The 13,831-nt window shown below is 48.2% G+C and overlaps 1 protein-coding gene across 4 annotated transcripts in view; it reads right to left on the bottom strand.

Annotated features, from left to right (window-relative positions):
• Positions 1-1,414: 1,414 nt before the first annotated feature.
• Positions 1,415-13,831, bottom strand: part of DYM (dymeclin) — a 268,960-nt gene continuing 256,543 nt past the window's right edge. For all 4 annotated transcript variants that reach the window (XM_090285536.1, XM_090285535.1, XM_090285537.1 and 1 more), the window contains one exon: positions 1,415-1,578. In XM_090285536.1, coding sequence (XP_090141662.1) covers positions 1,429-1,578 — 150 coding nt within the window. In that variant the 3' untranslated portion in view covers positions 1,415-1,428. The remainder of the gene's footprint in view (positions 1,579-13,831) is intronic.

The raw sequence follows: 13,831 nt of genomic DNA, 5'->3' as shown, positions 1-13,831 counted from the left end.
CCCTTAGGTTCTGAGGACAGTTCTGAGGTCCCATCAGAGGCTCAGTTGCTCCGTGTCCCTCTGAGAAGTTTGCATTTTGGTTTAAAGGAAGCAAATCAGAATGCTTCAGAAGCAAACGAGAGCTGCGGCTTGTTTCCCCACATAAGGAGCTTTGGTCTCAGGCTGGTCAGATGAGGCTGATGAAACCTCCCGGCCGGAGTGGCCCTGGCCTTTCCCCGTGCAAACCACAGCGAAGTGCGTGATGTGCTGGTGGGGTTTTACCCTTTTCCAGAGCTTGGTGGGTCTGAGGACAGCTCCTCCCAGACCCTCAGAAGACTGATGGGCCAACATGACCGGGGCCTCCAGCCCAGGGACACAGGGACGGGAGAGAAGCTGGTTCCCGACAGAGATGAGAAGACAGCGGGCTGAAGTGGGTGCTCGGTCTCGCATGGAACGATGTGCTTCTATGCACAACACACTTTCTGTCCTCGTGAGTGAAGCAAGGCTCCTCATCTGGACTGCGAAGGGGTGACCGTGGACGTGCAGCGGGTGCACCAGGCCGTCCCGCCCACCCTCAGTGCTGCCCCGCGGCTCGGCCACTCTGCGGAGCACACGTTGGCCGCTTCCCTCCGAGAAGCTCCTTCCTCCAGCTCGGGGACCAAACGTGGCTCATCTAGGCCCCAAAGAATTTAAACAAAGTCAGAAATGAAGAAGAAAAACATGTTTTTCATCTCACGCCTGGTTGAAGAAAAAAGATTGCTTTCGAAATGAAGCTTTTCTTCTCCTAATGATTAATACGGGGTAGATTAACTTAATTTGTACTAGACTCCACTTTAATTCAGCTACAGCGCAGAGGCCAAACCCACAGAAAAGCCAATCTGGGCCTCACGAGAAGGCGCCGTCTCCTTCTTTGAGGGCGCGATGCGGAGGAGCTGAAGGCCGACAGCTCACGGCCGTGTGCAGTGTGTGTGGAAGCCTGGGCCCTGTCGGGCTACCACACCGCACACCCGACTTCATTTCCTTATCAATCCTGTCTTGTTGTCTTCTCAGGTTGATATTTCTCGATGTTTAAAGAAACACGCACATGTATACACACACGCCTAAAACAAAAATCTTGAATGTGCCAATAACGCAGCTATGTACTGGTGAAGCGCTACATGCCTGAGGCATCAGGCTGCGGGGAAAGCTCTAGATTTTGGTTTAGAAAGCAATAAAACTGCATGTGGGATGGCAGGTTTTAATATTTATTATTGTCGTGTGCCCCCCTCCCCTACAATCTAAGATGCGTGATCTATTGCTGACTGGCCCTGATTCTCCGTATCCATGACTGCAGAGGAACTACGCCTGCGTGAGCCTCTCACAGAAGGCACACCAGGCGCTCCGCCGGGGTCTGTCCCCCAGAAAGAACACAGCAAGGAGGGCTGCGCAGCTGGGGGCCGGCGCCCGCCCTCAGTCGGAGTCCATCGTGAACAGCTGGATGTCCTGGGGGTTCCAGTATAGGCCCACGGCCGAGTTATAGACCAGAGACCAGACGTACGGGATGAAAAACTCCTCGGGCTGCTCCTCTTCCACATATTTGAATTTCAATTCTGGAAATTTCTGCAATGAAAACAAGACAATTTTATATCTTAGGGTTCCACGCGAGAGCAGCCGCGGGTCCTACGTGGTGGCGAGGTGAGCAGGGGATCCACTTCCCCCAGCTGGTCCCTGGGCCTGAGCGCTCCGGGGCTCTACAAGGTCCAGCCCCACGGCACTCTGAGGACACGGAAACGCCTGGAGGAAGGGACGCACGCCCACAGCAGCAGCCGGCGTGCTGAGAGGAGCGGGGCCAGAGCAGAGGAAGGTAGGAGGAGACCGGCAGACTGGGAAGCGGGCTGTGTGGCCTCAGCAGGACCCTCTACCAGATGATGGCGAGGGCTGCCGCCTCCTGTGGGCTCCGTTTTCAGGGCTGCGTCATCCTGGAGAAGAGGACGACCTTGGATTTGCACGACAGCCCTGTGACACGGGCATTCTTAATTCTGCTGTATGAGTGAGAAAACCAGGGCTGAAAAGGATAAATAACGTGCCAGGCAGAGGAGGGCAGTGCTAGTCAGTGGGTGAGCCAGAGACTGAATGAAACTCGCACCTCTCATGGTGGCCTCAACGCGCAGCTGCTGTGCGTGTCTTTTAAAGGTCGGTATCCAGTATGGACTCTAGGTTTCCATGGCTTTCAAATAATGACAACAAGTTTCAAACATTTCCTCAGTGTGCCCTGACCCCCTAAGTCAGACACTGACTTTCCTGAGAAATGACAGAACTGATCTCCAGGTCCCTGTTCTAGCTCTGGAGTCCAGGTGGTCCCGGGCAGGGGGCCGGAGGCCTTGGCTCTGTCCTGGCTCAGCTGCTGGCCAGCTGGACAGTTTGGGGCAAGCGCCAGCACTGCTCCAAGCCTCAGTTTCCTCATTTTGCATCAAAAGGACCTCTGCATCGCATCGGCAGCCGTCCGTCTCGAGAGACGATGGTGTAGTTTCTTAAGAGTCTATCTGCACCGCCGAGAATGGTTGTGCAGTCCGACTCGGGAGTGACACGGTATCTGTCTCCTCCCGTGTTGAATCGACACCTTGCGATGACGCTGGAGTGTCCTCTCCAGTGAAGCTGATGCTACAGAGCCTGGGCAGGGTGATATGGAGGGTCTGCTGTTGCCCATGCAGCAGAACCTCTGAGCTCCCTCCGATTGTGACTGGGTGTGGTGTTATGAGATGACCCAGGAAGGTCTATGCGTCTGCATTTTCTGCCCTGCCTCCCAGGCTCTGCCGGGTGCACCTACAGAAAATATTTAACGGGCCGGGCCTAGGCTCAGCTGCAACTCTGAAGTCACGTATTTGCTGGTTTCTGCTTAGCCAGGCTTCACCTGGTGGCAATCTCAGGGGACAGGGTAAATACCTGAAGGTTTCTGGACTGTGCTGTGGTTTGACAATAGATGGTTTAAAGGTCAAGACTCCCAACTGCTTAAAACCAAGACACACGGCAGGCTGTGGCTGAGCTCCTGTGTCCTGAGCTCATGACTGAGTGGGCTGCAGGTCTAGATGTGGGCCTGGCCTGTGCAGACGGGGCGCCCGAGTTATTGTCTCCCAAGGGCGCGTGCACCACTGAACACAGTGAACTAAAGAGCCAGTACAGACAAGGCGGTAGGCACGCGCTTCTGTTACTCGCAACCCTGAATGTCGCAGGTGGCACACACACAGGCCTGAAGCTATAGCACTGGCTCCTTGCTCCTCGAAGGAACAGGTGAGCTGCCAGACGTTATTTCCTGGGCTATCTGCTTGGAACTTTTCATCAGCACTTAAAAGGTTCAGAAAGGGGGATAAAGCATAAAAAGCAAGAACAACAGGAGAACACGTTCTCTAGGACTCGCTACACTAAGCTAACATTTGAAAGCACAAAGTAAAGAGCTTCCTTTTTCCTGCGGTGAGTTGTTTTTAAGAGGGTGTTGGGAACATTTTAAAAGGGTGACTAACAGGCATGCATCATAAAAGCGTTTTGAAAATGCCACGCAGCAATCTGAGTGTGAACGCAGCCTCTGCATGACTGGCTAGCAGAGCCCAGGCTGCATGTCCCCTGACCCACTCCCAAATCTACCACATCCAGAGAGAGGGCCAGCATGGTGTGACTTAAATAGATGTTAAAAAAAAAAAAAAAAGTGCTTCTCTAATAGTTGTAGAAGCCTGAGCGCTAAAGAAGAGAAAGACAAAATGTTTTATTTAGCACTAATTACACTGGGGACACATTTTGTCAGGATTCAGTCCAAGAAGTGTCACAGTCTGAATGTCAGATCAACAACCTTGAAAAAGCCCCTCTTCCCTTGATGTCCCTTTTCAAGCCTGAGGGGAGCAAGGCCACCCTGTGATGGCTGCGGGAAGGCCAGCTGCTCACTGGAGAGTGTCTTCACTTCTGACTGAGCCGCCCAGCGCTCTGAGGCTTTCCCAGCTCTGGCCACCTAGCTCCTCTCTACCCATCTTCTCTCCAACGCTGAGGCTGCCTCGGGGCTCCAGGCGGTGACAACTGGGTGGACGTGCCTGAGGACCCCTGAAGCTGGGGGCAGGGGAGGACGGGGCTCTGGGGACTGGGGGCTTTGATTTGAGTGCTATGGCAAGAATTCATCTGAAATGAGCTGGCAGAGGCAAAGGTGCTGCTCACCTCGGGCTTTTGCTCCCTCTCTTTTCAAGACAGTTGTCCTGTGACTCAGCTCAACAAGGAGAGAAAACCCATCTCTCAGGCCTGGAGCTTGGTCTCAATCCAAAGCTCCTTACAACAATCCTGTTGTTTTGATTTTTGGAGACAGAGGTAATGCTAGACTCTCCAGTTTGGCCGGAATGTTTTTATCAGCTCCAGTGAATCAGCCCACCACAGTGGGACATCCGGACGCCCGGCCCAGAGACAAAGCAAAGGTCTCATTTGGTGGTTGCGACTCGGGTATAACAAGCAGACCAAAGCTTTAAAGACTGTCTCTGCTGTCAGTCACGTGACCTGGTGAAAACCCACAGGAAGTTCAGTGAACAGATGCAGGGCGCAACTGCAACAATTTTATTACCACAAAAGTTCAATGGAGTTTTCCCCCTTCCACCCAAAGATGATACAGATAACATCTGAAATTCTAGCAAGCACCTGGCATGGCTCCAGTAAGTTTAGTGCAATTTAAAATCAAATAGCTACATAGCACATTAAAAAAGAATTCTTTAAGAGGCCACATGAAGCCTCTGACTAGCTGAGTGATGGGGGACGGTTGGGTACAAGGCGGCGCACTGCCACAGGCAGACGGCGCGGGTCAGGACACAGGAGGGAGGTTACTGCTAGCAGCCCTCTGGGTTTGCGGTGGGGAGCGTCTGTGCAGGTGAAAGGTAAACTGGTTTCCAGATCCTGCCATGAGATGGCACGGTAAGCATTAGCACACACTTTTTTTCAAACCAGGGCTGATCTGGGGATGATTATCCAGTTTCACTACCCTTCATTCCTTCCCTCACATGCTAGCGCTGTATAACACTGGGTCCTGCAGGGTCGTGTCCTTAAACAGACCGTTTGAGCACCAACTACATATGAGGCACCGTGCCTGAGCTGCGGAGGAGAGAGAGGAAGAACTGCTGTTCCTCTAACTCGGTATAATTTAGGAGGAGGAAGGACAGTGAGGAGCGTGACTTCTCCCAGGTAGATCTGGCTACTACTGGGGTGAAAAGATTTTACCTGGGCTCGACAGCAAACTCCAGGAGAAATAATGAACTGACAAATCCAGAAGTGTCCACAAGTTAATTCAATTAATTGATGGTCTCAACAAGCCTGAAGGGCAGGCTCTTCTCGAGTAAGGGAATGAGTTACAAATGTATCCATAATTTTATTACGTAACTGACAAAAAAGAAGAGAACCACTGGCCTATGAGTAACAGTAACACTCAATGAGGACTAATTCTCTTTAATGTGAATTAATTTCAAAATTAATAACTAAATTCAAAATATGGGAAATTGCAAAGGGCCATTTATTAAAAAATACAAATTAAGAAATCCAAAGCTAAAATGAAGACGAGGGTGGCTCAGAAGACAGCCCCGTGGGACTGCGTGTCTCAGAGGGCTGCGCTGGCCGGGCAGCAGGGAAGCAAGCTTCCACCCAAGAGGAGAGTTATAGCAGACACCTCTCCTGAAAGCTCTGGCCAGGAGACCAGCCACATCTCACTCAGGACACTGTTTTGCCATCTCTGAGTATCTACAAGTGACACTGACAACTTCTGTGACCGCAGGCAAAAGTCTGAGAAAACTAGACAGACACGATTTAAGGTTGGACTCACACCTGTGATGAGCTTTCCACAAACTTGCAATCACATCACCAGCCAGAATCTGAAGCCCACTTGAGTATGAAGCCGGAGCCCAAGTCCCTGGTTAGACCCTTGTCTCACTGATCACGGAAAGGAGTTTCAATTCTTCTCTTCTTGGGGGCCAGTGGGGCTGCACGAGAAGGCAGGGAGGAGAGGCTCTCCTGCTGTGGGGAAAGTGTGAGAAGCGCCTGTAGAAAGGGGGCTGGGGCCAGGGAGACACTGGTGATGCTTATGGACAGTCTCTCGTGAGCAAGCATTGGGTGCCGGCGCACAGGCCCGGAGGCCGGCAGCTGGGGACGGCCCTGGAAAGGCAGGGTGGAGACAGGGCAGTGGGCCTAGGCCAGGGCCAGGATGACAAGTGTGAGCCTGGAGTTGAGACTAGGTTGGGGGTAGATATTTGTAATTTAAAAGTCAGGTGGCAGCTGAAGTTGCCAAACATGTAAACTTCTCAAGATTGAACTGGATTATGGGGTCAAAGCACCTGTTTTGGAGACCAATCCATTGCAATTTAGGAGGCTGGGGGAAGAACATTTGATTCCATGGTGGAAGATGAAGGGCAAAAGTAGAGAATTTACAGGCAGAACTTCTTTTGCTGAAAGCGGGCCCAGAGTGGGAGCCAGAAATGATTGAAATCGCTCATCTTTCTGCAGTGGGCTCATCATTCCAGACAGGCCCCAGCTGCCTGAGAGTGAGGCCTCAGCCCCTCAAAGCATTAGAGTGAGAGAAAAGCTTGAACAGAATACAAGCCCCATGAGGGCAGGGACTTTCCCCTCCAGATGTGTCTCCCAGTGCTCAGAGCATTTCCAGGGGCTCAGAGATACCTGCTGAGGACGGATGAAGGAGTAAACTGTCAAAGGGGTAAAAGCTGTTGTTTGTTAAGGGCGGAAATGGAGTCCTGCACACCAGGTGGGCTAGTGGAATAACTGCCCACATTTATTTGGGACAAAATGAGCCAAATTAAGCTTATGCCATTTTGAGAAGCAAATGAGCTGATGTACTGGGATTCTGGGGGACAATACTTCCAATCTAATGGATACATTTCTCATTTCTCATGTCGCCTGCTCTCCTGGCTTACCGCTGCCCCCCACTGTCATACTCTCACTCACCTAGGCCAACCCAGCTCTTGCAGAATGGATAAGGTTGCTAGAAATGGTCACTGACATATTCTATTTTATTTTTCAAGACCTTGCACTTTTTAAAGATTTTATTTATTTACTTTTAGAGAGAGGAGAAGGGAGGGAGAAAGAGAGGGAGAGAAACAGTGATGTGTGAGAGATACATCTATTGGCTGCTTCTCACACGCCCCTAACCAGGGACCTGGCCCACAACCCAGGCATGGGCCCTGACTGGGAATTGAACCAGCTACCTTTTGGTTTGCAGGCCGACACTCACTCCATTGAGCCACACCAGCCAGGGCAGTCACTGCCATATTTTATACTTCAGTATACAGTAGTCCCTCTCTATATCGTGGTTCACTTATTGTGGCCTCACTGTATCGCGGGATTTTTAAAAAATTTATTTATCGTGGATTTTTCGCTATATCGCGGGATTTTGTGGTATTGTATACGTATGTTGTTAAAGTTATGTAGGTTCAAGAGTGTAGAAGAAATGTAAGGTTCCTACTTCGCGGCGGGGGTGTGTGTGTGTGTCTAGAACGTAATACCCGCGGTAAGTGAGGGAATACTGTATATTTAATTATGGAAAATGAAGAACTCTAACTGGTAAGTTCTAGATAGTTATGGACTAGACTGATGCATAATATGTAAACTGAGATAAATTCTATTTTTCATGAGTCCTTTATTTACTTTTGTGAAGATCACAATATGGTTTATAAAGGCAGTGGGGGGTGGGGGCGTGGGGAGGGGACGACATATGGTCTCTACTGTATTTGTGATAATCTTTCTTCACACTAATGTTTTTTCAGAGTAATATGTGAACTATGGGAGTGGGATACACGGATTTGATAGAGATTCTGAATCATGTTTAGACAAATTCTGGCAGAACAAGGATCTTTGCCATGTCGGAGATGTCCACACTGGGAATCACATGTGGATGACAGTGGGCAGAGGATGTGGGGCTGAGGGCACAGAGAGGCTTCCCTGGAGGGCCCGGGCCCAGACAGGGGCACTGCTGCGTGAAGGAGAGTTGGGGTGACTCTATCAGGTGAGAGCAGCCTTTGCCAGAGGAGGTCAAAGAGAAAGAGAACTCCAACGAAGACAAATAGGAAGATAAAAAGTTGTCTTTAATTTCTAAGTTATCTTCTTTGAACATTTTTAGGTTTTAAGTTATAAGCAAATGTGACCGTTTTTCTTTTTTTTTTTTTTTTTTTTTTATGGTGCCAATTTTAAATAGTTTTATTTAAGACATCGCATTTTCCACTTTAAAATACAGTACTTATAAAGTGCGTTATTTCCTTTCCCTGTGCACATAGTCCATATTCAAGTATTGAGAATGCTCAGTTTTATTATACAGCAGCTAAACTTTTAAAACTGCCATGGAATTTGCTACAAATTTGGGTCCTTCAATATTTTGTGTGGAACAATGCTAAATCTATGCAAGAAATTGGCTTAATCCACCTCTTCAATGGTGGGCCCAGAGGAGGCACCCCCAGATGGAGGGGCTCCACCACCAGGGAAGCCCCCAGGCATTCCGCCCGGCATGCCTCCTGCGCTCTGGTACAGCTTAGTGATGATAGGGTTGCAGACTTTTTCCAGCTCTTTCTGCTGATGTTCAAATTCTTCCTTTTCTGCGGTCTGATTCTTATCAAGCCAGTTGATGATTTCATTGCACTTGTCAAGAATCTTCTGTTTGTCCTCATCATTGATCTTGCCTTGCAGTTTTTCATCTTCAACCGTTGCTTTCATGTTGAATGCATAAGATTCAAGCGAGTTCTTGGAAGATACCTTGTCTCGCTGCTTCTCATCCTCAGCTTTATACTTCTCAGCTTCCTGGACCATGCGCTCAATGTCTTCCTTGCTCAGACGACCCTTGTCGTTAGTGATGGTGATCTTGTTTTCTTTTCCTGTACTCTTGTCCACAGCAGAGACATTAAGGATGCCATTGGCATCGATATCAAAAGTGACTTCAATCTGAGGAACACCACGAGGTGCAGGAGGTATGCCTGTGAGTTCAAACTTCCCAAGCAGGTTGTTATCCTTTGTCATAGCACGCTCACCTTCATAAACCTGGATGAGCACACCGGGCTGGTTGTCGGAGTAGGTGGTGAAGGTCTGTGTCTGCTTGGTAGGAATGGTAGTATTGCGCTTGATGAGGACAGTCATGACTCCACCAGCTGTCTCAATGCCAAGGGAAAGAGGAGTGACATCCAACAGCAGCAAGTCTTGAACATTCTCAGATTTGTCTCCGGAGAGGATGGCTGCTTGGACCGCTGCACCGTAAGCAACAGCCTCATCAGGGTTGATGCTCTTATTCAGCTCTTTTCCATTGAAGAAATCCTGCAGGAGTTTCTGAATCTTGGGGATACGGGTGGAACCCCCCACCAGGACAATATCATGTATCTGGGACTTGTCAAGCTTGGCATCCCGAAGGGCTTTCTCTACAGGGTCCAGAGTGCCATGGAAGAGGTCAGCATTCAACTCTTCAAATCGGGCGCGGGTGATGGAGGTATAGAAGTCGATTCCTTCATAGAGTGAATCAATCTCAATACTGGCCTGCGTGCTGGAGGAGAGCGTACGCTTAGCACGTTCACAAGCAGTACGAAGGCGACGGACAGCCCTCTTATTCTCACTGATGTCTTTCTTGTGCTTGCGCTTGAACTCTGCAATGAAATGGTTGACCATTCGGTTGTCAAAGTCTTCTCCACCTAAGTGGGTGTCACCAGCTGTAGATTTGACCTCAAAGATTCCATCTTCAATTGTGAGAATTGACACATCGAAAGTGCCACCTCCCAGGTCAAAGATCAGCACGTTTCTTTCAGCTCCAACCTTTTTGTCTAAGCCATAAGCAATAGCAGCGGCAGTTGGCTCATTGATGATTCTAAGTACATTGAGACCAGCAATAGTTCCAGCATCTTTGGTAGCCTGACGCTGAGAATCATTGAAGTAAGCAGGTACTGTGACTACAGCATTGGTTACGGTCTTTCCAAGGTAGGCTTCTGCGATTTCCTTCATCTTTGTCAAAACCATAGATGACACCTCCTCTGGATAGAAACTTTTTGTCTCTCCCTTATATTCTACTTGGACCTTGGGCCTGCCAGCATCATTCACCACCATGAAAGGCCAATGCTTCATATCAGACTGAACAACAGCATCATCAAATCTACGTCCAATTAAGCGTTTGGCATCGAAAACCGTGTTGGTAGGATTCATTGCAACCTGATTCTTTGCAGCATCGCCAATCAATCGTTCGGTATCAGTAAAGGCGACATAACTTGGGGTGGTCCGGTTTCCCTGATCATTTGCAATTATTTCCACTTTTCCGTGCTGGAAAACACCCACACAAGAGTAGGTGGTGCCAAGATCAATGCCAACTGCAGGTCCCTTAGACATGGTTGCTTGCAGGTGCGCGCTACTCGCAAAGACGCGGACCACAAGAGCTCCCCCGTGTTCAATGAGTGTGACCGTTTTTCAAGCATTCAAGGGGTGTCACCTACCCTTAAAGTCATGCCTTAATTATTCCTTAGCAAGAAGCTAAAATTAGGCTCTGATGAGTCAGCATTACATAGGAGGATTCTTCCCTCTGACTATGGGAAGACCAATCCAGTCCCGGTAAGCACTTCACAACCTGATGTTTAGTCTTAGCACTTCCCATGGCTGTGCTTCCCAGTGACCCAAGCAAGACCCAGGGGTAGATGAGCCAGACCTGTGACATCCTGCCACATGCTATGTCTTGACCTAGGGCTTACTTTAACGTGTGCTGTCAATGAATTAAAAGCATATAATGAGATTTGTTTACTTCTTCACCATCATTAGGGCTAATAAAGGGAATTAGGGCATTTAGAGGAAAGGGAACAGAAGAATGCTCCAGATGACTCCTGAAAAAGTATGAGGTGCTGAAGAGTTGAGTAGGAAGTGAGCCTACCTCGGATTCTACTCAAGGATGATTGTCAGCGAAGTTCCAAGATCATGTGACTGTGAGGCAGAGTGTTCTAATGCATAGGACCCCCAGCTGCCACAAAACAGGTCTAGGCCGGCTGGAAAAATCCACATTCCTTTCCTGACACTTAGTTCTAGGACCTCATGGAATCAGAATGTCAGCACGAGACGCCGGCAGACACTTCCACCTTGCACATTCATGTCTACGTTTCAAAAAGAAGGTACCAATGTACACATAAAACCACACACACAAAAATCCTCACCAGCCCCAAGGTATGCCAAATTAACTGGAATTCATATTAAATGACTAGTGTATAAGTTTACTTTTTCAAGCAGTCCTTCTAATAGAGTGAACATATACATTACTCAGTCCCAAACTCCTTCAAACTCAGGCTTGTTTTCTTTGGGGAAGCAGCTGGCACGTTCCAAAAATAATAATAATATAAAAAGCCATCGATAAATTAGTCATGTTTTTATCCCCTTGAAGTCAGTAAACATTTAGTAAATGGTACAAAAACTTGATTTGGTATTATGTATCACATTGTAAGGTATTATCTTACTGTGTTCTTTGGATTTGTAAAACAGCTATCAATTAATTTTGAAATGTTCAATGGGTTGAAAACCCCAGGACAGGAGGTAAGGAATGACTGCCTCAGGAGGAGCTAACCAAAGCAGTCGTCTGATTTTCTCAGGGAAAATGTGAGCAGGGAGAAGCAAAGGCACTGCAAAGTGGTGGCTGGGCTGGTCATGGAAGGAACGGGGATGGGAGAGAGATTCTCACAGGAGTTATGAGACTTGAGAACCAGACCGAAAAAGAAAAATAATGAAGGGAAACCTACCCTACTACATATTCTACTATAAAGCTAAAATAATTCGATGGTATAATATCCCTCCCTCTAATTTGGACCATGAGATATATATAATTTATAATTTATCCTGCTGTGTTATAATTACAGGAGCATGAACCAAAAGATCTGCATAAAACAGCTCAGCTAGGAAATACAGGATACATTTCATTTTATAGTTCAAAAAGTGGTTGAGACTCACACTTTCAAAAGTTTTAATTTTGAAAAGTTAAGATTGAAAAAGACACATGAGTACATGCAAGAGCCAAAGCCCACAGTTCCTTCAAGCACTGTATTGTAGAAAGGATTCCTTGGCCTACACCCACCGGACTTCCTCCTCTTTCTCACTTCATCTTAATCAACTGACCGTGCACTGTGTGTTAAACACGGTGGGGTGTGGCACGTATACAGCCAAGTTCCTACTCTCAAGGGGCCGAAAGTCCAGTGAGCAGACCAAACATAAATGTGCAAGCTACACATTTAACTAGCAGCCTTGTAAAATGCCAAGAAACGCGATACAGAGAGGGGGCTACTGGAGTGTCCAGCAGGAAGAAACCAATAAAGAGATCCATCACGCCTGAGGCACTCTTCACGGAGGCAGCAGGACAGGCTGCAAAGAGGAAGAGGAGGGTGAGGAGGGTGAGGAGGGCAAGCACGGTGGGAATGGAGAGTGGGTACAGGGGCGGGCGTGGGGGGTGCAGAGAGCCAGCAAATGGAACGTGAGGATAGGTGGTGGAGGCTGGGGTTCTAAACACAGACTGGGGTCAGAGTTTGAATTGCACCTTATTTCCCTCTACTCTTCAGGCATTGGGAAGGGAGCAGTGGAGGACGTAAGAATGGTAGTGATGTTTATTAAAATGACTGGGTGGTAGAAATGGTGGTGGTGGTAGTGGTGGTGGTGTGTATGTGTGTGTGTATGAGAGAGAGAGAGAGAGAGAGGGGGGGGGGGAGAGATTTCTCCCCAACAAACTGCACCCATTCCCTCTCCTCATTCAAAAATCACATTAGAGGAATGAGACCCACAGACCAGTAGCATCAGTATCACCTGGGCAGGCACATGTTAGAAATGCAAATTCTTGGGGCCCAAATATTCTATCACTCAGGAAGGCGTAAGGGGAAACATGACCACAGATAAAAAGAATTTCCGTTTTGGAGAAGGAGCCATACGTGGCTCTCAGGGAAGGACGGAGACTGTAGAACTGCAAAAGCACCCCAGCATACTGAGGTTGGAAAGACTTAGGCACCCTCTAGGCAGCCCCTTTCTCTGGCACTGGCACGTGGGGAAACGGAGGCCTACAATAACAATGCTTTAGTAAAACGTGGGAGTGATCTAACAAGGAATCAGTACTGGCTACGCTGGCCCTAAGACTTAGACAGAGGCTGGGAACCATATGCATGGAGCCTGAGAATAAAGTGAAAGTGATTAGCCAGAAAAAATATGGGAAAGGGTGGTGCAAATGGTGCTTCAAGACAATCCAGTAGGCCCAGATTATGCTCAGAGCTTCTTAGTAATACTAGCATGCAACCAGTTGACAAGTAACTAATTACTCTTATGTTCCCACGGTCTGTCTTCAAAGATGGCGGCAGTAATGGAACAGAGATTTGGAATACACAGTGTCAAGAGCTTGTTCTAATTCATAGTAGTAATATTCTCTTTGGTTTTAAATTCTTAAAAAAAAAAAAAAAATCCTCACCCAAAGACATTTGTTAATTGCTTTTAGAGAGAGAGGGGAAGGGAAGGGGGTGGGGGAGAGAGAGAAACATCAATTAGCCTGCCTTCTCGTACCCGCAGCCTGGTTACGTGCCCTGAGTGGGAATCGAACCTGTATCTTTTCAATCTATGGGACATCATTTCAACCAACTGAGCCACACCAGCCAGGGCTGGTTTTAAATTCTAAATGGATTGTGTAGGATCCTGCTCATGACTCATCTTCGTAACAGCTCAGTCAGTGCCAAGCTGCACCGCTTCCTCAAAGTGTGGCTAAACAGGCAAAGTGTTCAGGTGCTTTGGGTAAATAATTTTAATTCCCTTTCTTGGGCAGAGGCCTCCCTGCAGTGAGAATGGGAGGGTACAGGTTATGATGAGCTGAAGACTGGAAAGGCTGGATGCAGAA

The sequence above is a fragment of the Furipterus horrens genome, unplaced genomic scaffold (assembly GCF_987537825.1).
Source record: "Furipterus horrens unplaced genomic scaffold, mFurHor1.1.pri manual_scaffold_8, whole genome shotgun sequence".
Classification (NCBI taxonomy): domain Eukaryota; kingdom Metazoa; phylum Chordata; class Mammalia; order Chiroptera; family Furipteridae; genus Furipterus; species Furipterus horrens.
This window is presented reverse-complemented; position numbering and strand designations above follow the sequence as displayed.